Source organism: Canis lupus, chromosome 14 (genome assembly GCF_048164855.1).
Source record: "Canis lupus baileyi chromosome 14, mCanLup2.hap1, whole genome shotgun sequence".
In the NCBI taxonomy this organism is placed as follows: domain Eukaryota; kingdom Metazoa; phylum Chordata; class Mammalia; order Carnivora; family Canidae; genus Canis; species Canis lupus.
The window spans coordinates 61,504,097-61,529,337 of NC_132851.1; the positions used below are offsets into that span (position 1 = coordinate 61,504,097).

Genomic DNA, 25,241 nt, shown 5'->3' on the forward strand with positions numbered 1-25,241 from the left:
GTATAATAATAAATTTTTCATTTTGCTTTTGGTAAAATCAGGGTGATACTATGTCTTATAGTTACTGAACTTTACAAAGTTTAAATTCACTTGATATCTTTGAATGGTTTTGTATACTTCTAAAGAAATAAAGAGCTTAACATCATGTCCCCTAACTATACGGTATATTAATTGATGTGGCAAGTTGAATATACACCCTATGAATATCTCAATGTATCCAGAAAATAATAAATTTAACCAGGAAAGAAACACAGAATGGTGATTCAAACTTCTGTAAATATGCATGGCTCATGTATTTACTATTCTTGGTATCATTTTTAACTTTTCCTAAAGAACTGTAACTCTCTGAGACAACCTGACTCCACTGAAAATCTGTAGGTGGTAGGGACGCCTGGGTGACACCATGGTTGGGCATCTGCCCTCAGCCCAGGGAGTGGTCCTGAAGTCCTGGGATCGAGTCTCACATCGGGCTCCCTACATGGAACCTGCTTCTCCCTCTGCCTGTGTCTCTGCCTCTCTCTCTCTGTGTCTCTCATGAATAAATAAATAAAATCTTTAAAAAAAAATCTGTAGGAGGTAAAGGCATAGAAAGTGTAGAATGGTGTATTATAACTCATACCTTACCTCACTCACACTATCTGTGTCTCCTTTGTCCAGAATATAACCTGTTTTGTTATGCCATGACTTCTTTTTTAAATCCTCTTCACTGGGGGGCCTGGGTAGTATAGTTGGTTAAGTGTTGGACTCTTGATTTCACCTCAGGTCATGATATCAGGGCTGTGGATCAAGCGCTGTATCATGCTCTGTGCTCAGTGGGGTTTTTGCTTGAGATTTCTGTCCCTCTGCCCCTCCCCCTGCTCTCTCTCTCTTTCAAATAAATAAAATAAGTCTTTGAAAAAAATAAAAAAAATCCCCTTTAATATCTGGTCTGCATCATTTTCAGCCAATTATATTAGAGATTTAAGGCTGAAGGTCAGAACTGAAGGTATTTCCTAAGCTTGTGGCTGTCACTTTGCTATCTGCATAGTCTGGGAAACACTCCTTAATTTGTCCAGTGCCAACTTTCTAATTTATAAAGCACTGACTTTGTTCAAAATGAAGTAGGATTGTGTAGTGAAGCAGTATTGCCTGGATTCAAATACCAGTTCTGTTGGACATTAGGGAAGCTGCATATTATCTCTGTTTCAGCCGTGTCTCATATAAAAAGGGGAAATGTATTAAATTCATAAAAATTATGCAAACTTCAACATGTGTTCATGAAGCACTTAGTACCATTCTCTAGTGGTAGGAAGTACTATGCAAATATGAACTCTTATCATTAATCATCCAGCATTCACTTTCTAATTCACTAGCAGGATAGGTTGGGACAATGGATATGGTTTATGAGCAGTGACAGACAGAAATTAGCTATTTCACTGAATTTTTAATAAGCCAGATGCAGTTATGCTCAGAGTTTTGTCCACAACAAGAGTAACTTTATTCCCATGAAACTGTCATCCACAACTGGCTTCCGTCTCAACTGTCCTAAATCTGCTTTGCTTTAGAGAGCAGGCTTTAGAAATTGTGTTTTAAGTTTTCCATTCCATTGCCTCAGAAAGCTCCATCAGGACACCTGGGATTGCTACTATGTGCTTATATGGGCAGTGTAAGGTGTCAGTGGTTGTCTGTATCCTTCCTCTCTCTAGTTTTCTTATTATTTTCTTTTAACCGCCAAACCCCCCAAACTCAGACACTATAGGCATCCACTGCTCCCCACATTGTTCACATTTGCTGTTACCAAAATTGCTTATGGGAATTCCGAAGCCCTCATAGTGCTTTGGACAGGGCTCTTATGAAAGACACAGCAATAAAAATTATAACTTCTGTTTTATTGAGAGTGTATTCACTCTCCAAAGAAAAGTACCTCATGGATTGCTGAGTTAAAATATGGTTTTGATATATCAGTCTCATTTAAAATCTTTAGCAGATATCTAACAAGGCAATGTGAGTGGATCACGCATATCAGTGCAAGTTATTTGACTGTCAGAACTGTATGGGCACAGATGTTACTCTTTTTTGACATTTCCTTAAATGAGGAGTGTCCCTAAACTCCACAGTGCCAAAGCCAGTGCTTCTTCAAACTGCATTTCTAAATTTTTATGTGGTCCTTGTTTCTTTCATTTTTTTGGCAAAAAAAATACATAAGACATTTTATTTTGTGCCATTATGTAGTAACCTCTAGTCACCAGGAGTCGTGAGAAATCAGATGGAAAGAATGAAAACACAAAATAGGATTTTGCACTGTGGCAAACTAACGTTTAGAAAAACCTTTATAGCAACAGATACTGCAGAGCTAATGAAGTCAGGGAAACCCTGCAATGAAAGATACCCCTCTCTGGTAAGACTGTGAGTTGATAATATTAATAGTACCTTGTTAGGATTTGTTATCAGAAGCCTGCCTCTATGTGGGTCTGTGATCAAATGTGCACTGTCTACACAGACCTGCAAATGGAAGCCCTAGTATTAAGCTGCACTACTAGCTCCTGGCTAGTAGTGGCTACTGATGCCTGAGAACTGCAAATACAAATATTTTCTACAGAATACTGTCTTAGTATGAGTGTCTTTGGATTCCAATCTGTAAAATTCGTCCAACTATTACCTCACAATAAAATTGTGTAATATCGGAGGAAATAATCCACTACAGAAAAGAGATTTGTGGAAAGATCTAAGTTTTTCAATAATATTCAGTGTTGCTTTTATCAGAGTTTAAACTAATTAAGATAAAACATTTTAAGAAATAAGATATCAATAAACATTAAACTATCAAAATTACTCTGCAGCTGCAAGAAAATACTGAAACTAATTTTAAAAATTAAAATCATAGAAATAAAAAATTCAATGGATTGTCGAACAACATAACAGTACAACAGAACGACACTAAATAACTGAAGAGTCCTAAAAAAGAATGACCCCAAGAGAGCCTGTGAAAAGGAAGAGTAAAAGAACAGAGATGTAGAAAATAGGATAAAATGGGAAATTCTAACATATGTGTAATTAAAGTTCGAACAGGAGAGAATAGAAAGAATAGGGGAGATAAGTTATTTAAAGAAATTGTGGATGAAAATTCCAGAAATAATGAAATATGTGGCTTCCCAGGCTCAAGATACACAACATGTTGCAGAAAAGATACATATTTTTAAAACTTACAGGTGTGAACTTGCAAATATCAAAAGGAAGAAAATATCTTAGAAGCAAGAAAAAAAGATGACACATAAAGGAATAATAATTGGGCTGCCAATTAAATTCACAAGCAATGATAAAAGGTAGGGGCTATAGAATAACATACTGAAGTGCTGTCAGAAAATATCTGTGCAATTTGAATTGTGTGTAGCAAAATAATTTTTAAGAGCAAGGCTAAGACATTTTATGATTTTAAAAGCCAAGCATTCACCGCCAGTGGAACTCCACTACGAGAAATGTTAAAGAGTAAAATTAAAGAGAGAAAGCAATCCTGGTAGATGTTCAAGAAGGCATGTTAAGAAAGCATGACGGTTATTATAAACAAGTCCTAATTGTATAAAACTAAAACAATCTGGGATTTATAGGATTAAGACTATATAACAAAACTTAAATACAAGACAAAATTAGCATATTAATTTAAAAGGATCTAAGTTCCTTATATTAGTTGGAGGGGAAAGTTCAAGATTTTGATTATGTTTAAATCTTGTTAATTACCGCATGAAAAATTTTGAGAAGAGTTACTAAATTAATAATGATAATGAAGCATATAATTTTGAAGCAAGTAGAAGTGGAAGCATGAATAAGGAAAAATCAATCCAAAAGAAGCAAGAAGTGAGGAAAGAAACTGAAAGGAGACAGAGAAAGAAGATGAGAAAGAATAAATATAAGCATAAAATAAAATGGCAGAAACAAATCCAAATGTATTTGCAATTATAATAAAAAGGGATTAAATTTACTATCAAAATACAGATGACTAGATCAGGAAAAAAGATGTAGCAAAAGTCTTTTACAAGAAAATACATAAAGCATAAAGAATGGTAAGACTAGAAATAAAAGGATGATATATATATATATATATATATATATATATACCTGCAAAATACTAATCCAAAAAAATTATTCAGTATATTGAGATTAGTTAAAAAACACTTGAAGACACCTACCATTTCTAAGGAAAAGCAAATCACTGAATAATGATATAAATTTTATTCTAAAATTGCAAACTACTGGACACAGACCTTAAACACTTCACAAAAATTAACTCAAAATGGATCACAGATCTAAATGTAAAATGAAAAGTATAAACTTCTAGGATATAACATAGGAAAAAAATGTCAACGACCTTACACATTGTGATAACTTTTTAGTTATGACACCAAAGACACAATCCATGAAAGGAAGAATTGAGAAACTAGAATTCTGAAGATTAAAAAAACTTTTTGGTCTTTGAAACACACTGTCAAAAGAATAAAAAGACAAGCCACAGCATGGATGAAAGTATTTGCAAAAGGCATATCTGATAAAGGACTATTTTCCAAAATGAACCAAAAAACTTTTTTTCCCAAAAAAACTCTTAAAATTTAAAAATAAGTAAATAAATAACCCAGTTAAAAAATGGGCCAAAGACCTTAGTTAGCATGCACCTCATCAAAGAAATGATACAGATGTCAAATAAAATGATGAAAAGATGCTCCACATCATATGTCATCAGGGAAATGCAAATTAAAACAACAGTGAGATACTGCTATAAAAACCTATTAGAATGATCAGAATCTAGAATCCTGACAACGTCAAATCCTGGCAACAGGAACTCTCATTCATTGCCTGTGAGAATGCGAAACGGCACATCCACTGTGGAAGACAGGTTGGCAGTTACTTATAAAACTAAACACACTCTTACCATATGCTCCAACAATCACACTCTGTGGCACTGTCCCCAAAAACTTGAATATTTTTGTCAACATAAAAATGTGCAGGGATGTTTAGAACAGTTTTATTTATAATGACCAAAAGTTGGAAACAACTAAGATGTCCTATGGTAGGAGAATGGATAATTAAACTCCAGCACTCCAAAGAAATGGACTACCAAGCCACAAAAAAACATGGAGGAAAACTAAATACTATATACTATACAGTTCTAATTATATGACATTCTGAAAATGACAAAATTATCGAGACAGATGTTAGTGCGGAAGAGGGAATGAATAGGCAAAACAGGATGTTTAGGACAGTAAAACTACTGTGTGTGAGAATAGTAGATGCGTTGATATATGTTTACATATAATTATATACATAAATTATACACGTTTATGTATTTTATATATAAATATTATACCAAGTATACAATCCATTTTTAAGTTACCTTAAAAGAATAAATCTGGCTGTGACAATTTTGGTTAAAATTTTTCAGGGATTCCCCATACTTTTGGTTAAAGTTAAAAACCCTTATATTTTCATTGGTAGAGTCTTTCTTAAAGTCCTTGGTTGAGATTAAAACTTGAATATTTTCTCACTTTCTTCAGCATAGTACTTATATTTTTCTTTCCACTTTGAAAAAATGAAAATACAGGACATACTAATGGACATGATTTGTAAAGCTAGTTTATTTTTGGTGTAAATTGTTCAAGGAATCACATGTAATTCTATATTTACTAAAAAGATTTAGTTAGTATAAAAAATGCCGATTTTTCATGTTGAAAAATTTTATCTCCTTAAGAAATTGGAAACAACAGAAGGTAAGTTACTTCCCCTCTTTGGATGTGATCTTGTAGGAGAGAAACCATATATATAAAATGGAATTCTCTATCTCATTCTTTAATCTTCTCTGTTTCTCTTCCTCTTTTCCTCCTCCTTCTCTCCCTATCTTACTAATTCTTTAAAACTACTTTAACTAATTCTTCCTTTGTTTTCTTTAACATTTAGTATGGACATTCTGGTCTGTATCTATTAATTTTGATTCTAATAATTCTCCCCACATCTTCCTGGTCTCTATCTTTTGGTGTATAGATTAATGACAGTTAATTGTCTAAAAAGTTCTATAAAATTCTAAAGAAAATGCCCCTCTTTCCTTCTAGAGACAAAAACAATGTTGACAGGCAATATATACTGTCTCTCACAGCTAAATAATACCATATCAGAATTTCAGAGATATTTAATGTCTGAACAAAACAAACTGACACTTAATATGTAGCCCCATATCTCTCTTTGATTTATTCATTTGTAAATTTCCCAAAGAAAGGAGCCATGTGCTCTGCATTTGTTTCTAACATTGACTAGTGTTATATAGGAACATAGATCATTAATTTGTTCATTAATTGGTTGATGGAAACCAGTGAAAATCAAGTATGGGATAGTGTGCTTTAGAGAAACAGTCCCTTTCAATGATCCCTTAAGAATTCTATTTATTTTTATGGTTTTAATTTTTCTAAATGTTGCCATTCTGAATAGAATATATATTAATTTAAATCATATATATTTTTATTCATATTCTTCTTCCCGAGGAGCAGCTCTGATTTCTTTCTCTTTCTTTAGGCTCTGTATAATCAATATATATATAGCAATATATATCCCAAGAGAATACCTAGGTTGGTATACACACACACACACACATGCATTATTATAACATGTAATATAATTATATGGTATTATAATTTATAATTAATATCATTATTACCATTATATGGTAATCTTATAACAATATTATGTAGTTACTGATTTATGAAACATTTTTCAGGCTTTATACAATTATATTTAATCAACAAGAATAAGTCTATTTATAATTATGCGTAGTTTGCTAAATCAATATCACAAGATATGAAAATTATGTCATTAGTTTGCTAAATTAATATCACAATAAAAGTGAAAACGCATCATTTACTGAAACATAAAAGCAGCCACCTACAGTCTTGATCTTGAATATCTATTATTTTTTTATTTTACTTTGAGAAGTGTCATGTGACACTGTCTAGAATAGTATTGCAGCAACTGTCTTAATTGTTTTAGGTGAATGTAAGGTACTCAAAGTACAATACCACATTTCCTAATAGAGATTATGAACATACCAAACTCAATTACTCAGCTGCTATTTTCAATAAACTGAAATCTCCTCTCTTCAAATTAAAACTCTTGATGGTTATTATAAATACTAGAATAGTTGAGAGTTGAAAAGGACCAGGTTGATGAAATTACATGAGATTATAGTATTTATCAGTGAAAAGGTACTTCACATCATTTGCAGAGCAAATCAAATGTAGATTTTAGGTAAGTCCTCTCAAACTCTTCCATTTCAACTGAGTGTTGTAAGTAAACAGTATTTAATATTTTTAATGCTCAGAAAAGTGTGATTGTCATATTAAGTCAAGAATTACAAATGCAGTGCTAATGTTTTCTGAATCAAAATATTGGCAATGTGATCTGAAAATTACCTGCATATATATGAGAAAAAGAAGGCAAACATCTGAAATGAGACTGTTATGAAAATCCAGGGTATGTGGTTGCTATAGTTTATGGGATTGTTTGCCTTATCAAAGCCTACCATGTTTATAGTTGCAGCACTAATATTGAATACGAATTATGTTTTGTCCACAGTTGCATGTTGGCTATATTTTTTGATTCTCCACTGTTGCTCTCCAAAACCAAAATATAATAAAACCCCTGAAAACTAGCATATTTTAGGCCAAAAGTAATATCTTGATGTATTCAAAATACAATTTTATTTATTCATTTTTTTTAAAGATTTTATTTATTTATTCATGAGAGACAGAGAGAGATGCAGACATAGGCAGAAGAAGCAGGCTCCCCGCAAGGAGTTCAATGTGGCACTGGATCCCAGATCCTGGGATCATGCCCTGAGCCAAAGACAGACACTTAACCCCTGAACCACCCAGGTGTCCCTTAAAATACAATTTTATATCTTCATTGAATAAAGGAAACACATGACATAGAGGATATTCGGCAGAAGTTTGGGATGGCAACTTCCCGATGGTTCATTTCAACGACATTGTATTGGAAAACCAGTGTCAGTTATTTGTATTATAGAACAAATCTCACTACATCCTAATATATGATTTAGGGAAAATCATTTAAATTCTTTGTGATTTTCTCTATCTTTAAAGACGTCATTACTATTATTATTTTTACTTATTTTTTTAAAGATTTATTTATTTTTCTTGGAGAGTGAGCACAGGGGGAGAGGCAGAGGAGAGGAGAGAGCAGATTCCCTGCTGAGCAGGGAGCCTGCGGGAGGGGGCGGGGGTCTCCATCTCACAGTCCCGAGTTAATGATCCAAGCCAAAATCAAGAGTTGGGTGCTTAACCAACTGAGCCATCCAGACTCCCCAGTCATAATTATTTAGAATATCTATAATGTGAAGAAAAGTGACAGGTACTTCGAGATCTAAGGTAAGTCAAAATAGGAAATAAATATGGATTAAAAGAAGTTTGAAAACTCAGCTTGTGACATCCAATATCGATTATTTTATTATTAAATCTCTACTCTGTATATATATCATAGTCAATAAAAAAATAAAAACAAAATCAAAGAATAGTTATTATTTATTCCAATGTGAAGGTTTTTGAAACAAAGCAGTTTCTCTTATTGTTTTCAAATGCATGAAATTTGACAACTGTTATTTTCCCCATCAGAGGAGATTTTCAATGATCTTTGTAAATGTGTAAACACACCTGGATTGGCTGGATGTCATGAGGTATGATTAACGTGCAGTAGCAGCAATTTGCAAACATGGAAGAGAGACAGTACAGGGTAAGTTAATAAGGAATGTGGGGATAAGAGTGAATACCTGTTAAAAAAAAAAAAAAAAGATCAGAACCAAATTGTCCTTTCTTTCTGCTTTTTGTGGTTAAGTGCACTGCCAGGTTACTGACTAGGAAATGTAGGAAAAATTAGAATACCTTTTTAAAGAATTGAATGAAGATCAGTTAAAGTGAAGCCATGAAAGTTGTATAGCATGATGTATGACACACAGCTCTCAATAAATATCAGCTCTTGATATTGTGGCTATTTCTTATGTTTTTCTTACAATTATTTCTCTGTATATTCTTTTTATTGCTATCCTGGCCTAAAGATCTTTGAATTCAGGACCCATGTTTTATATTTTGTCATCTCTGAGGCACAATATTTATACACAATTTATTAGTCTGATATTATGGTAACTGATGACTTTGTTTACGTAACTACTGCATTATTATGCAAGCAATACTTTGGTAACACGTTTGTTTACTTCTTTCTTGTTGCTGTTTAAGATCATGAACATACAAACTATAGCGGGAGACTAAGATTGATTTTGATAAACTATCCAAATGGAATCTACAGTAAACCATTCTAGGGCAATATACTTCAGTAAATTCCTTGCACAAAAATGTCATTGTTCTTATATTACTCTGGTATCCGTCTAAACATATAACAAGGAGAAATTAAAGCCTTTTTAAGGGGATATTTGGTTCTAATTCACCCATCTTGAAGACTCCCCTAAATATCTGCTGTGCAAGTCCAGTGACCCAAAACTTGAATTTAAAAAATAAAGCAGGTGTATTTATAGATTTTAAACTTTGTTTTATTATTTTGTCTTTAAGAAGAGTAAGAACATTGTGGAAGGTAATTAAAATCATACAGACAGTATTGGTTTTTTATATGTAGACTTTGAAATTCTTTGAATATTCTATTACAAACCACTAATATTAGTAAATAGAGAAAATTAACATACAGAATTCTTGTCACTAAATGTTTGAAGGGATATTTTTTCTTTTAATTTAAGTGTCAGTTAAACAAGTCGGAGAAAGAGCAGGACTTCTTAAATCTCTGAACGAAACCGCAGTGTAGAACCTTTCATTTTCTTTTCATAATCTTTTTCAAATCTTTCATACTGGGCTACGGTGAATTGGTTTTTCCAATCTCCTGAAATACCTGAAAAGAAAGATTAAATGTACATTTGAGACTACTATAAAATTTCCTTAGATCAGTTTTCATTTGAATTACCACACGTGTATTTTTAAATCTTCAACGTTTTCATATCCATTTCATTACTCCATCCTTTCAAACTCTTGGGCCTTCTTAGTTTTCTAAAAATCCCCATGGATTTTTTCCAGTATCCTATATAAAGAAGTAATCCCTTCAATAGTTTCAAGAAATGTCACTGGGAGAAAATCCAATGTCTCAAAATCTATATTTTTTGGCCCTAAGAGCTTTGTTAACAAAAAAAGAGATAATTTTTCAGTCCTTTTAAAACTATATTTTCCAATGTTAAGTGATAACTTATGAAAAAATTTCTATGATCAAGTAAGATTTGGAAGTGACTGGGTTAAACGTAATTAAACATATGTGTTATTACAGGATTGCTCAGTCTTCAAAAGACTAACCATATCTAAAACCTTTAAGGAAAGACAAGGGACATAGTATTTGCAAAGAATATCTGATAAAAACAATGGCATTTCTCACAGGTAATCCAGAATTCATTTGCAAGCCTAGTTTTAGGGAGAAAAAAGGGAGTGGGGGAGAAAATATGGCAAAATAACTTTGTTCATCTGTCCCAGGATTTCTCAACTTTGGCATTTTATTTTATTTGTTTATATTTCCACTGTTGACATTCAAAGCCAGACAACTGGCTGGGTGGATGTGGGAGTTGCTCTGTGTATTATAGTGTGTTTTCAGCAGGATTCTCAGCCTGTACCCATTATATGCCTATAGCATACTCTTAGTCAGAACTATCAAAAATGTCTTTGGATGTTGTCAAACATTTCCTGGGAGGCAAAAATCATACCTGGCTGAGATCCAAATATTCCTAGAAAGACTTACCCATGGCATACTTTCTAACTTTCTAAAAAAAAAAAAAAAACCACCTCTGGAGGCACAAAGATACATCATAATTAATGAAATTACCCTTAATAGTCCCTATATAAGTTCTTACCAAAGTACTTGTTTCTCCAAAATTGTCTTAGATTATATTAATAATTTTCCACTCTCTACTGTAAGATTTTATACCTCTGCCCACTGACATGTGTTGTATGACTCCTCTTTGCCTCATTAACTTTGGGCTTCAATTTTTCTTTTGCTTTGGTTAATAGAATTTGAATCTGTGCAATATATACCACATCTAAATAGCAACTTTAAAGGCATTGTAAGTTTCCAACACCTCTTTTGTTTTCCTGTCTACTAGAATATTGGGCATATCCCACAAATGGGTAGCTTTTTCAGCCTGGATTTCAGAAAGAGAAGACATAAGAAACTGAGACCATGAAAACCAAGTAAAACTGAACAGATTCAAAAGAATAAGCAAAACTGATGTATGGCCCACATTCACCAACGTTAAACAAAAAATAAAACTTGTGGTTTTAAGCCACTGAGATTCTTGAAGTCTTTTTTTTTTTTTAAGTTTCAGGGTGCCTAGGTGGTCAGTTAGTTAAGTGTCTGCCTTCATTTTAGGTCATAATCCCAGGGTCCTAGGATGAAGCCCCACATCAGGCTTCCTGCTTAGTAGAGAGCCTGCTTCTCCCTATCCACCCCACTCATGCTCTTTCTCTCTCTCTCTCTCAAATAAATAAAATCTTAAAAAATAAAAATAAAAAAAGATTTCATTTACTTATTTGAGAGAACAAGAGACGAACAAGCAGGGGGAGAGGCAGAGGAAAAGGGACAAGCAAGCTCCCCACTGAACAGAGAGCTTGATGCAGGACTCCATCCCAGAACCCTGGGATCATAACTTGAGCAAAGGCAGATGCTTAACTGACTGAGCCACTCAGGTGCCCCATGGAGTTGTTTGTTTCACAGCAGAGCTAATACATACATAAGTAACAGAATCTATGCTTCTCTGTCTCTCTGTCTCTCTGTCTCTTTCTCTCTCTCAACATGCAATTCAATTTAACATATTTTTATTAAGTGACTATTTTTGCAAGATGCTAGTTATATATACATTGAGATAATGCTAGAGATGCAATGATTTACCATATCATAGCAACAACCTCAAGGAATTGACACTTTTCATCATTCACTTGGTATGCCTAACATTTAAGCTGACTACTCACCACAGCAAAAATTTTAAGGAATATGAAGAATATTTAGAGAGTTCAGACAAATGAAAGGCATTCTTCTGATATAGCAAAGGAGGCCAAGACTCATGCTTATCAATACATCAGCTCTTGAGTAAACATTTCTCCTTAGAAGGTTTGCCTTACATGTTAGGCTTATAGAAATTATAGTTTATTTGCCACAAATTATTAATATCCCCTAAGTTTTTTTTGTTGTTGTTGTTGTTCCTAATTTTCTTTTTTCTTGCCATCATATTCAATCTCTTTCCATTTCCTATAATATGGCTATACTCTCCATGACTGTAATTAGCAAGCTGTATAGAAACTAGTATATGATTTCTCACCCTTTCTCATGAAAGGAGATACAGAATGATCCATGACTGTAATTAGCAAGCTGTATAGAAACTAGTATATGATTTCTCACCCTTTCTCATGAAAGGAGATACAGAATGATCCATATCAAAATCTGGTATAGTGGTATAATTTGTACTTGGATTCTGTTTCATCACATTGAAAGAGCTGTGATAGAGGATTTTATCCACAGTTTCTTCTGACAAATCTTTCTCTAGAAACTGTAACAACTTCTGAATTTCATGTTTTGGATTCTAAAAAAAATATAAAGAGAAAGAATTATTTCAGAGAGATTTAATCATAAAATAGGCAATGCATTTAATAAAGTTCTACATATGTCAATGTGGTAAAGGAAATTATTTTATATTTTTATGTGCACTTTTTATTTTGCATTCCAAAGTACATGTCCTAGTCTTGGCCAGGCAATCATCTGCTAAAAAGAAGAGTAAATTTTGTTTGTTTGTTTTTTTCTTTCTCAAATTTTTAAATTTAAATTCTAGTTAGTTAATATATAGTGTAACATTGGTTTCAGGAATAGGATTTGGTGATGCATCTCTTACATATAATACCCAGCACTCGGGATCCCTGGGTGGCGCAGCAGTTTAGCACCTGCCTTTGGCCCAGGGTGCGATCCTGGAGACCCGGGATCGAATCCCACGTCGGGATCCGGGTACAAGGAGCCTGCTTCTCCCTCTGCCTATGTCTCTGCTTCTCTCTCTGTGTGTGTGTGACTATCATAAATAAATAAAAATTTAAAAAAAAACTTAAAAAAAACCCCAGCGCTCATCATAGCAAGTGCTCTCCTTAATACCCATAATTTTGTTTCAAAAAATGCAGAAAAATGGGTTAATATTCAATCTTTCACACTCAAAAATATAATTAATCTGTAGAATAACAAGTGGTAATAAAGCAAGCTACTATTATTATAAGGTATAATGTTCAAAATCCTTGATCTCCTTTTTAAAATCATATCTAATATCAAGAATAGATTACCTACCAAAAATGTTTTTTTAAAGATTTTATTTATTTATTTATTTATTTATTTATTTATTTATTTATTAGAGAGAAGAGAGAGAAAGAACACGAGCAGAGGGGGCGGGTGGTGAGGTGCAGAGGGAGAGGGAGAAGTAGGCTCCCAACTAAGCAGGGAGCTGGATCCTGGGCCCAAGACCTGAGCCTAAGGCATAATCGACTGAGCCACCCAAGCACTCCTATCCACCAAGCATTTAAAAAATACTCATCCTTCTTAAACTCTTCCAAAAAAGTAGAAGAAGGAGTAATACTTCCAAACCCATTTTACAAGGCCAGCATTACTCATATACCAAAACCAGATGAGAATAACACAAGAAAATAGCAGATTAACATTTTTGGTAAAAATCAATGCAAGAATCCTGGGCAAAATATTAGCAAACAAAATTTAACAGCACATTAAAAGGTTTTAATCCGTGATCAAATGGGATTTATCCCAGTGATGCAAAAATTGTTGAACATTAGCAAATCAATCAATGTGATAGACGATATTAACAAAATGAAGGGTGTAAATCATATGGTCATTTCAAAAGATGCAGAAAAAGCATTTGGCAAAATTCAACATCAATTTATGATAGAAACTCTCAACAAAGTGGTGTAGAGGGAATATACCACAATTATGAAGGCTGTATATGACAAGCCCATAACTAATATATTCAATATTGAAGAGCTGAAAGCTTTTCCTCTAAGATCAGGAACTGCAGTCAACAATAACTGTAGTTAACAAACAATGCTGCATCGTATATTTGAAAGCTGCTAAAAGAGTAGATGTTAAAAGTTCTCATCACAAGGAAAAAATAACAACGTATGGTGATGGATATCAGCTAGAATTACTGTGATCTTTTCATAATATATACATATATTGAATCATTAGATTGTTAATATTATGTTATATATCAATTATGGCACAATTTAAAAAAAACAGATTATTTATCTCAGAGAGTGATAGTGGACAGAAAATACTCTTTCTATCTCTCTCTCCTACCTAGATTTTTTGATAGTATAAATATATGAGGAGGAAAGTAAACAAAATCCTGTCCATTTCCAGCCTAAGGAATGGTATGGAAGAGAAAGAGGCAACAATGAAAAGGAGAGATACATTTGATGTATTCCTTATGATTTCTGTGCTCCAGACTCCATAAGATAACTTGTAAGAATAGTGAAAAAGTAGCATTCAGACCAAATAGTTTGTGCCCTGTTACCCACTACAGAGATGATCTTCTTGATGGTCCAAATCAAACTGAAGCTGAAAGCCATAATCTTAGTGACCTCATGAAATCAGGCAGAAAAGCAATCTGTTTAGGTTTATTGAGCTACCCATCTCAATTCATGGAAACAGAATCAGAGAATTTCTGTAGTGGCTCTAAAATAATCTATTTCTTGTATAAGCAGAAATAAACTTGGTGGAGATCAGCACACATCTTATTCAAGGAGAAGAATCACAGTGAAAATTGAAGTCCAAATTGTGTCAAGTCTATCCTGTGAAAGTTAAATGAAAGTGATGGGAAAAATGTACACCATTCAGGCTTGGAATGGGAATATTTGGGATGGATTTGATGGCACAGAGACTCTGGAACTCTTGAGTAATTTTGAGCCTCTCCACTCATATTTAAGGACACTAAACTTCTTTTGCTTAAAGACCTTATTATGATCTAACATGGAAGATTTTCTTTCCTGATAACACCTATCCTCTTCAGGATCCACCCCAGCCACCCCCCCTTGTTGCTTCAAGACACATAATTAGAGTAATTGGTCACCCTTTAATCCAGAGTGACTGGTAAAAACTGGTTTAAACAGGATGTAGAAGAATCTGGGAATCTAATGAATCTGCCAGAGGGGGTCACTTTAGCTGGGTAAGGCAATTTCCCTAGAGGCCATAGAACAGATTTCCCGAATAAGAGATGAAGGGTAGTCATAGTTATCTAAAGGAATTTAGGTGTGAACAAGCTGCCTGAAACACATTCAACTTAAGAAATGCAGAACATTTCTTAAATGGACTATTTGAATAATCAGATCAGGATAAATTTTTGATCAAATTGGAGAATGAATTAATTTTCACACTAATAACCAGATAGAAGATGAAAAAATAAAAACTAGATGTCTTATAAATTAAATTACATGTTTTCTTTACTGTGCTTACCCCTTGGGGAAACAATCACAAATAAAATCATTTTAATCCCTACATCCAAGGAGCTTACATTATATTAGAGTAGGGCAAGAAAACATAAGAAACACATATGTCAAATAATGAGTGGTAGTAAATGATATGAAAAGAACAATAGCAAAAGAGATTTTAACAGATAATAAAAGGTGGATTATTTGACATTATGGACATGAAAGAACTCTGGAGTGTTAACATTTAAGTTAAGACATGAAGGATGAGAAAAAGATAATTTGAAAATAGTGGGAAAAAATATTTTGGACAGGCTCACTTAGTAAGAAAAGGAAAAGTGACAGCAGAAGAGGTTGGAGAGATAGGGACTAAATAATGCTGAACTTTAAATTATCTTAATGATTTTGTATTTCACGTAGAAACAGAAATCATTGACAGATTTGAAGAAGTGGGCATACTCTCATTTATATTTCCAGATAATTTTCTCTGAGTGGACAATAGAAGCAAAACGAGGTACTTCAAATAAGATAGTTGCCTAAACTAGAGCAGGAGGCAGTAGTGATACAAAGAAAGATGAATCTGAGGTTTCCCCCCAAAATTAAAAAAAATTATAGTTGCCTCTTACCTCTTTCATGTCTTCATAAAATAGATAAAAGATACGATAATCATTCCTCTTCTCCCACCAGCCCTTCACATGGTCATACCAAGAACCAAAAGCCACTAAGGTGAAAGACACAGTGTTTGGAAAATTAGAACTATTTATGTAAAGAATTGTTAAATATTATTCCAAGTCATTATTACCAACCCAAACACACTTATTAGTTCAAGAAAGAGGGATGGTAGGATAATTAACCCTGTTCTCATTGAATTTGTAATCTATTTAGGAGGGAGTAGCAGGGAAGTTCATAGAAGAAGGAGAAAGGGAGAGAAAATCATAGAGATGAAGAAGTTAATGAAGGGCTGTGGGGGAAGAGAGTGTATTTGGGTCTAAGAAGAAGAATCAGGTTTTGATAAGAGTGAGTAGACATTCCATGGACAGAGAATAGTCCAAGTAGCAACAGGAGTAAAGGTTTGCAAGATATCATTGAGATGTTCTTGCCTTGGAAAGAGTTTTTAATAGAAGAATGTTTATATGAGAATTTTAAGTAGAGCTACTACTATTGGCATAAATGTCTTCCTGGAAGAAAGAATACAAAGGTAGAGAAACAGAGCCTTGAGGCTAAAATCATCACCCTAGAATTTTCGGTTTATATAGTAAAAATAAGGGAATGGTAAAGAAAAGAGAATCCAAGAAATATGTATAAAATCAAAACAATACAACAGCCGCACAGCAAGAGAAGAAAAGTTGTCACTAAGCACTAATGAAATAAGACTAAGAACTGAAATATCTGTGTTAACATGTTTCCCAAAAGTTCTTTTTTTTTTTTTTTAAGATTTTATTTATTCATGAGTGACAGAGAGAGAGGCAGAGACATAGGCAGAGGGAGAAGCAAGCTCCTCACAGGGAGTCCAATGCGGGAACCCTGGAATCACGTCCTGAGCTAAAGATAGATGCTCAACCGCTGATCCACCCACGCGTCCCTCCCAAAAGTTCTTAAAAGGAAGAGACAACTATATATTCTGCTTCCTCTATAGTCTACCTAATACATTAGTGGAGTGCTAGGCAAATATTAGGTTTATAATAAACGCAGATTTATGTTTAACTGTTCTATCTCCTGGCAAAAAGACTTTTCACTATAGAACTCCTTGATTAAAGTAAGAGTTGAACCTACCCTTCCCAGTCATGAATTTATCCAGGAATTCCTCCCAGGTACCAGCCTTTGGGTGTATTTTTGCCATCTGGTAGAAATAATAGTAAGATACAGCCACATCTTTAGCATTTCGTGCAACATACACCATCTGTGGGGAGATATGGCAATCATCATTTCATTTATATTATTTAATAGTTGGTAAACTTTTGCTTATCTTGCAAGAATGCTGATTATTTCTTTTCTACTTCCTGATCTCAGCATTTACATGTATATCCTGACATGGAATATTCACGATTATGTATCATTTTAACATAAGACTTGTACTTTCACACCCTGTTTCTCTTCAGCCTTTGAAAAGAACATCTCAAAACACAGAAAACCAAATAATTACAATAAATATTAAATTAACAAAAATGAGCTAATATTGTTCTTAAATTAAGAATTTTTGTATATCACTTATTAAGACATGTAAAAAGAAACATAAAAGTTACAAAACATGAAAAAGATAAACATTCTTTTATTTTTAATTTTTTTTGTTGTTTTCTTTAGAGGAGGGATAAAGAGAAGGTAAGGGGCAGCAGGAGAGGGAAAGAGAGAATACCAAGCAGGTTTCACACCCAACACAGAGCCCAATGCTGGACTCAATCTCAAGACCATGAGATCATGACCTGAGCTGAAATCAAGAGTTGAAACCTTAACTGACTGAGCCACCTAGGTATCCCTAAAGTAAAACTTTTAAAGCTGAAAAAAATGTCTTCTTTTTAACTGAAAATAAATTATAATCTGGGTACATTTAATCAACAATGATTAAACATTCTTCATTCTGTTCATGATCATGGCTACATACCAATTATTGCTGTTTATAATTTTGTGTGAGATTAAAATTTACTTTATGCATAGAGCCTTAAATCTGTTTGAAAACAGAAATTTCGAACATATTTTCCAATAGAAATGACATTGCTATGTCTCAGTGGTAATTAGGTTTTCAGGTAAGTCCACTGAAATCCATTAAGCTTACTTCTTATACCATATGACATACACTGCAGAGATCACTGACATATTAAGCCATTGCATAATATGGGCAAAGGAAAGTGACTGGCAAGAAGACAAAGCCCAATAGTATTCATAAAAATTAAACAAGATAACATACTCAGATGGCAGAGGATGTCTTATTTGTGTTTGCATTTATAATGACAATTACAATATCTGGTACATACACAGTAGCACTTCTATAAATGTTTATTGATTATGTACTTATTAAAGAATTTTGCTTACAGGAAGCTAAAACAGAATTCCAATGGAATTCCAAGGAGAAATTAAAAAAAATATAGTCAGATTTCAACATCCTTCTCTCTATAGCTGATAGAAAAATATGAAAAATGAGAAAGTGACATTAGTACAGATTTTGCATATATGAGAAGAATTTTAAAGGAATATCATAACAACTTTATTACAAAAATTTAACAGTTTAAGTGAAATGGATCAAGTCTTTAAAATGCATAAACTACGAAAGAGCATGCAAGGAAAAATACATGATCTGAATAATGAAATACATTGAGGAACATGGAAGACATAAATATTTATATGAAAGGCATTGAATTTATGGTTACAAATCTTTTCAGATGAAGAAAATTCCAGGCCTAGATTGCTTTGCTGGTGAATTGAACAAAATATTAAGAATGAAACAGTACCAATTCCAACCAAATACTTCCAGTAAATTGAAAAAGAATAAATACCTTCCAACTCATTTAATGAAGCCAGAATTACTCTAATACCAAAGAGATTATTCTCTAAGGATAAAGATATTACAATGGAAAGAAAGTACAGGTCCATATCTCCCGAAGACACAAATTATTTTAAAAATCAGCAAATTGGCCCCAATAATATATAAAAGACAACTATTAACACATATCATAAATTAATACAATCAATAATTAAATAAAAGGTGTGAAAGATTGTTTTAACACTTCAAAGTCAACTGACATAACTAATCATAGTAACAGACTAAAATAATGGAAAATCATATGATTGGTCTTAATAGACACAGAAAAAAACATTAGACAAAATCCAACATGTATTCCTGTTAAAAACTCAGCAAAGTAAGAATAGAACAGAACTTCCTCAGTTAGGTCAGTGGAATATACAAAAAAACCTCTAGGTGACATCACCATATGAATATTCCTTAAGATCAAGGGCAAGACAAGAGCATCTCCTCACTCCTATTCAGTATTATATTAGATGTTCTATCCAGTTTAATAAGTCAAGAAAAATAAGTAAAAAGCATCCAGATTAGGAAAAAAGAAGTAAGAATATTTCGTATTTTTTATTTTCTAAAAGCATGAACATCTATGTAGAACAATGAATTGGATCTACCAAAAAAAATCTGTTAGGTCTAGTATGTGAATTCAGCAAGTTTACAGGATAAAAGATTTAGTTGTCCATATGCTAGTAATAAACATTCAGAAAATAGTGTGTTTGTGTGTGTGTGCATGAAAAAGAGAGGAAAAGAGAGAATTACTATTATATCAGAAAATTTTAAAAAGGACATTGATACTTATAGATATTAAATAGATTCTTAGATCTAACGTGATAACCGAAACAATAAAGCCAATAGAAGTAAACAGAAGTGGGAATATCTTCATAACTTTGGGGAAGGCATTTTTTAAACAAATACACACCAAAAAATAGAAAATAAAGGAAAAACTGATATAATGACCAACCTCAAAATTAAGAATTTTTAAAAGAAGTTAAGAAAGTAAAAAAAAGGAAAAATAGAATGAATTAAGATATAAAATGTCCAATGATTTCATCAAAGGAATTGTACCAGAATATATAAGAATTTCTACCTAAATAATAGAAGAAAAGAAGCCCTTATAGGAAAAAAGGCATGGCACTTGAACAGATACCTCGGAGAAGGTATCTAAGCTATGTAAAAGTCCTTTAATTATTAGTCATTAGGGAAATACAAAGAAAACCACAGTGAAATGCCACCATACATCTACTAGTATGTCTAAAAATAAATATTTGTAGCTATATGTTTGTTAATGAGGATATAGAGTAACTTAAACTCTCACACTACTGGTCAAAGTGTAAATTGATCCAAGTGATTTGAAAAGATATTTGAAAATATCAAACTCAGCAAAGTCTTAGATTGCCTAAAGCTGGACAAATGGACACCTTAATTCCATTCCAAGATATAAAACCAAGAGAAATATGTAAATGTATGTGTATGTGTAATGGAAACTTATATAAGAATGTGCATTGAAGTACTTTTTAAATTACTGACAACAGCAACCACCCAACTGTCCACCAATAATAGTACTGTGGGTAAGTAGGTCGTGAAATATTCAAGTAGACATAATGGAATGCCTTATATCAGTGGTTTTCAAACATTATCATGGCTCAAATTCACCTAGAGGTTTTATTAAAACTCAGATCTGAACCTCATCCCCACAGTCTTTGATTCGCTAGTCTGAATTTAGCCTGAGATTTGCTTCTCTAACCTGCTATTTTTGCTCAGGGTACCACATTTTGTGATCCAGCAGGTTACATTAAAAAAAACAAAAACAAAGTTACAAGAATAAGAATTGATCTAATAAATATTATGTTCAATGAAATAAATTAAATATTCAAGATTATATATATTTTCCTATTGCAAACAAAATTGGCAAACTAATTTATGGTAAAAACATCAGGATAGTAGTTCTCTTTGAAGATAGGGATTGTTGCCAGAATGTGAAAAAACAGAGCTTTTGGGTGGCTGGTAATGTTCTATTTCTTGATCTGGGTGCTGGTTTCATGGGTACACTCACTTTGTAAAAATTCATCAAGATGTGTGCCTAGGATTTATGTGCATTTTTCCATAAATGTTATACTTGAATTAAAATGGTTATTTTAAAAAGAAGCCTAAAACAAATCCACTTATATATAATTATAAATCCATATTTATAAATTACAATTATATTGAATTCATGAGGAAGCATTTCTAGTATTATTTAAATAATTAAATTAAATATTTAAAAGTAGATACTGAGTGAAGAGATTTTGATAGAAAGAGAAATTTTAGAGAACAGAAAACCTCGAGATAACCAGTGCTTGGGCACTAAGTCTATATCTATATATCTATCGCACTGGTCTCCAATGGTATTATTTCAACCATTGGATATAGAGACCACATCATTATTTTTGGCATGCTTTATCCAGAGGTGGGAATCTCCCGTCATAATTTCTGCATGATGAGTAAAAGAAATTTCAGCACAAATAAGGATTTCTTTTTTTTTTTTTTTTTTTTTTTAACTTGCTACCTTGCAGTTATTCTTCCAAAATGAAGAAGGGAGAAGTTGAACAGGTAGGTGTGTTTTCACTAATCTAGGAGGCTGCATTTTTTTCAAATCCTCTATACCTGCAAGAACAAAAGTTAAATTCTATTATAAATGTGGAATCACAAAGGTCAATTACAATATAATCTAAGGCTTTGTAAACATTAACCCCACTATATGGCTTGAAATGACTATATAGCATTGGAGATCTATAATATCTACAACAAGATAAAAAAAATGATAAATTCTGGTTAGTTATGCTGTTTTATTTTCTATGCATAGAAAATGTATGTATATATGTATGTTTTATTTTCTATGTATAACAGACAATAACTGTAAAATCATATATATATATATATATATATATATATATATATATATATATATATATACATATATAACATATTTAATGGGCCAGGCTCCCAGGCAGCCAGCCTCATATATAATGTCTTGCTGAGGTAGAAACATCAATAGGCCAATGTCAAGACATCCAAAATTTTCCTTCATTTATCTTCTCTTGTACTCATTTACAATATGAGGAAATTGAACTAGAATATTTCAAAATCCCTTTCCAGCTTTCTTTATTTAATTTATAAGATCAAACTAAGCCATAAGGTTTATAACTAATCCTTAAAATTTTAATAATGCAAGACCACCCATAATTCTGTTTCTCAGGTCTGTGAATATCAGCTAATAAGCAGTAGACATGATCTTATTCTGGAACAAATATTGAATTTTCTGTATATAATGATTGTACATTTAAATGCTGAAGACTTCCATCTGTGCTATTAAGAAAAAAATACACTCATCAAAATTTTCTCTTATGCAGATATTGTCTTTGAGTGTAAGAGGCATATAATACGGTTATTAGTAGAATCAAATTCTTCTTCTACTATAGACATTTATGATTCAAATGTCCAAGGTCTGTCTATATCAATTCCATCATGACTCCTCTTGTCACCACAAAATGTTAGGGGGATTTATTCCAAGATGAAAAGGAACATTCAGGGAAAATACCATTCTCGAATCCAGGAATTATCAATTCCATGAACGGCACTCGTTTGTATATTGCATCCCGCTTACATTTCTCCACATCTCCATTGTTATAGATCAAATCCAATATTTCGCTGACCCAGGTTGTCCCTAAAGGAAAAAAAATGAAACACCTTTAAACTTTTCTGTCAAAAAGAGTATAAGAGGGTCAATATAGGTAGAGAAGTTGTATAACATCAAAAACAAAAATATCTTCCTTTCCATTCTCTTTTTCCAACGAGACATTTTTATCTATCTTGAACGTATATATATGTATTGTGTATGTGTGAATGTGAGAGAGTAAATTTGATTAAAATAATCATAAAGTTAAGCCATAATAAGGAAGTAAAACATGGGTAATTTAAGAGACAGTGTATAAATCATGTAGCACACCCTCCTGAGTGGAATGGAGAAGGAAGAGGTGGATTTCAATTGGTCCGACTAGCAATTTGTAAATTTCTTTTTAATATTAAAAATATTATTAGACTTTAGGATTGAAGAGTATTTGAGGGAAAAAAAACATTTGGTGGAGGTGTGAAAAAAGGATAAAGAGAACTTTGTGATGCATTTGTGATGAATAGTGTGTTATTCACAAACATAAGACAGTAGATTGTTAAGTGGATGGAGTCACTCTGGTCTTTATAAGATTGTGTCTCATTAATCTTGAGAAAGGTATTCAAAATACAGATAGCCCCCTATTTAAAATAGTTCAACTTACAATTTTTAAACTTCACAATGATGTGAAATTCAAGTGTTTAGTGGAAATGACCTTTGAATTTCAAATTTCGATCTTCTTCTGGGCTAGTGATAAGCAATATGAAGCTCTCTCTCTCGTGATGCTGCGTTGCAGCTCCCAGGCAGCCAGACAATAATGAGGGCAAACAATGAAAACCTTATAACCAGTCTATACCACACAATCATTCTTTTTTTCACTTATGGTATAGTATTCAATAGATTACATGAGATATTCAACACTTTATTTTAAAATAGACTTTGTGTTAGATAATTTTTCCCAAATGCAAGCTAATGTCAGTGTTCTGAGCACATTTAAGGTAGGCTAGGCTAAGCTATGATGTTCACTATTAAATACATTTTCCACTTATAAGTTTATAGAGAGATAATATCATCATAAATCTCTATATAAGTATATGGCCTATTTGACTTCCTACAGTATTCAATGATCAGATTATTGATGCTGGGCTAAAAAAGCAATTAAAAGATAGGAGGAAAATATCTTTTTAACTGTTTCCATCCCTTCTTCTTTACCAAACATGTAATGAATGATAGTCTCTAAATTGAATATTCATGAGTGGAAACTAAAAAATTAAATTAAATAATTAATCTATGCACTGAATAGATATTTGATGAATGACCTGCATAAGCATGTGCCTTTGGATAGGTTCCATAAATTACTTTAGGCCTCTCTTTTAGTCCTTTCTGATGGACAGTTCTTCCTCCTCATCCTTTCTTTTTTTTAAGACTTTATTTATTCATGAGAGACAAAGAAAGAGAGGCAGAGACATAGGCAGAGGGAGAAGCAGGCTCCCTGTAGGGACCCTGATGTGGGACTTGATCCCAGGGCCACAGGATCATGACCTGAGCCAAGGGGTGGGTAAGCCAAGTACTGAGCCACCCAGGTGCCCCTTCCTTATCCCTAAATCATTAGTATGAGACTATCTCTCTCATCCTTATAACACAGACTATTACAGTGCTAAGAAAAAAGGTGGGTCAAATTGATACTATCCTTGAAGATTTTGTAGTTTGAAGAAAAAGAGACCTATATTCCAAAGTACAGTAGAATACATTTCATTTCCTGTCGGTGGATGGCTCAAATTGTAGCCACTGAAATCTAATGGAAAGAAATGCCATTTTAGCTATGCTTCAAATTGGAAATGTTGATATTCTGTAATTTTTGCAAAAAAAAAAAGAAAAAAGAAGCACATGATTTGCCTCATATATGGAGTAAGTTAGCTTGGATCCTTTACAACAAAATTAACAAGGAATCGATATATTAATAACTTTAAGACATGTTCTCAACAGTTAGTAAAAGAAAAAAAAATCAAAGAAAAAAATGACCACATAATTATTTTATGTGTAGCCATCTAGCCACCTATCTTTTAATATGACAGAAGAAATCCAGCTTCAAAGAGCACTTTCATAAATGAATTGTTTGTATAATGGTACCTTCCAAAGGTGATTTTAATGGTTTCCTGCTTGCGAGCATAATTTTTAAAATAACAACAACAAAAAGATGCATGTGCATTTTTCTCTAGGTGCCTTGCCTTTTCTCAACTTGTATCTCAACAAGGAGATGAAAGGTAGTTTGGGTCCCAAACAATTTGGGCTTGGTGAATCAGCTCGGAGAGCAATGTAAATAGTAAGAAAGAAAAAACAAAGCTTTTACCAAAACAAGTTTGTTTTCTATTTCTTCAAAGGTCTGTATTGTACATTTGCTTATTTCCTGATAGGTTTCCTGGAGTATTATAATTTTGATATTACAACCTTCAAAAATTCAGGTGTTTCTTCCCAGGCTTTGTTACATAGCCCTATGTAGTATTTTTAATATTTATAATATAAAAACATTAGTAGTCAATGTACTTATTAAAAA

General features: G+C 32.9%; 1 protein-coding gene and 1 long non-coding RNA gene across 9 annotated transcripts in view; one reads left to right on the forward strand and one right to left on the reverse strand.

The window, feature by feature from the left end:
- The first annotated feature begins 4,783 nt into the window (after positions 1 to 4,783).
- Positions 4,784 to 25,241, forward strand: part of LOC140604173 (uncharacterized) — a 99,197-nt gene continuing 78,739 nt past the window's right edge. For 5 of the 7 annotated variants that reach the window (XR_012007187.1, XR_012007188.1, XR_012007189.1 and 2 more), the window contains exons 1-3: positions 4,784 to 4,864; positions 8,643 to 8,760; positions 21,594 to 21,630. This is a non-coding gene — a long non-coding RNA (uncharacterized lncRNA). Of the gene's footprint in view, positions 4,865 to 8,642; positions 8,761 to 10,347; positions 10,455 to 11,170; positions 11,354 to 21,593; positions 21,631 to 25,241 lie in introns of those variants that run through there. The other 2 variants (XR_012007191.1, XR_012007193.1) reach the window with 2 other exon arrangements.
- LOC140604171 (sulfotransferase 1 family member D1-like) overlaps positions 9,550 to 25,241 on the reverse strand; it is a 36,285-nt gene continuing 20,593 nt past the window's right edge. The window contains exons 3-8 of one of the 2 annotated variants that reach the window (XM_072775273.1): positions 22,619 to 22,744; positions 21,587 to 21,684; positions 17,304 to 17,430; positions 16,157 to 16,251; positions 12,463 to 12,643; positions 9,550 to 9,921 (exon numbers count right to left, since the gene is read on the reverse strand). In XM_072775273.1, coding sequence (XP_072631374.1) covers positions 9,809 to 9,921; positions 12,463 to 12,643; positions 16,157 to 16,251; positions 17,304 to 17,430; positions 21,587 to 21,684; positions 22,619 to 22,744 — 740 coding nt within the window. In that variant the 3' untranslated portion in view covers positions 9,550 to 9,808. Of the gene's footprint in view, positions 9,922 to 12,382; positions 12,644 to 16,156; positions 16,252 to 17,303; positions 17,431 to 21,586; positions 21,685 to 22,618; positions 22,745 to 25,241 lie in introns of both variants that reach the window. The other variant, XM_072775274.1, reaches the window with a different exon arrangement.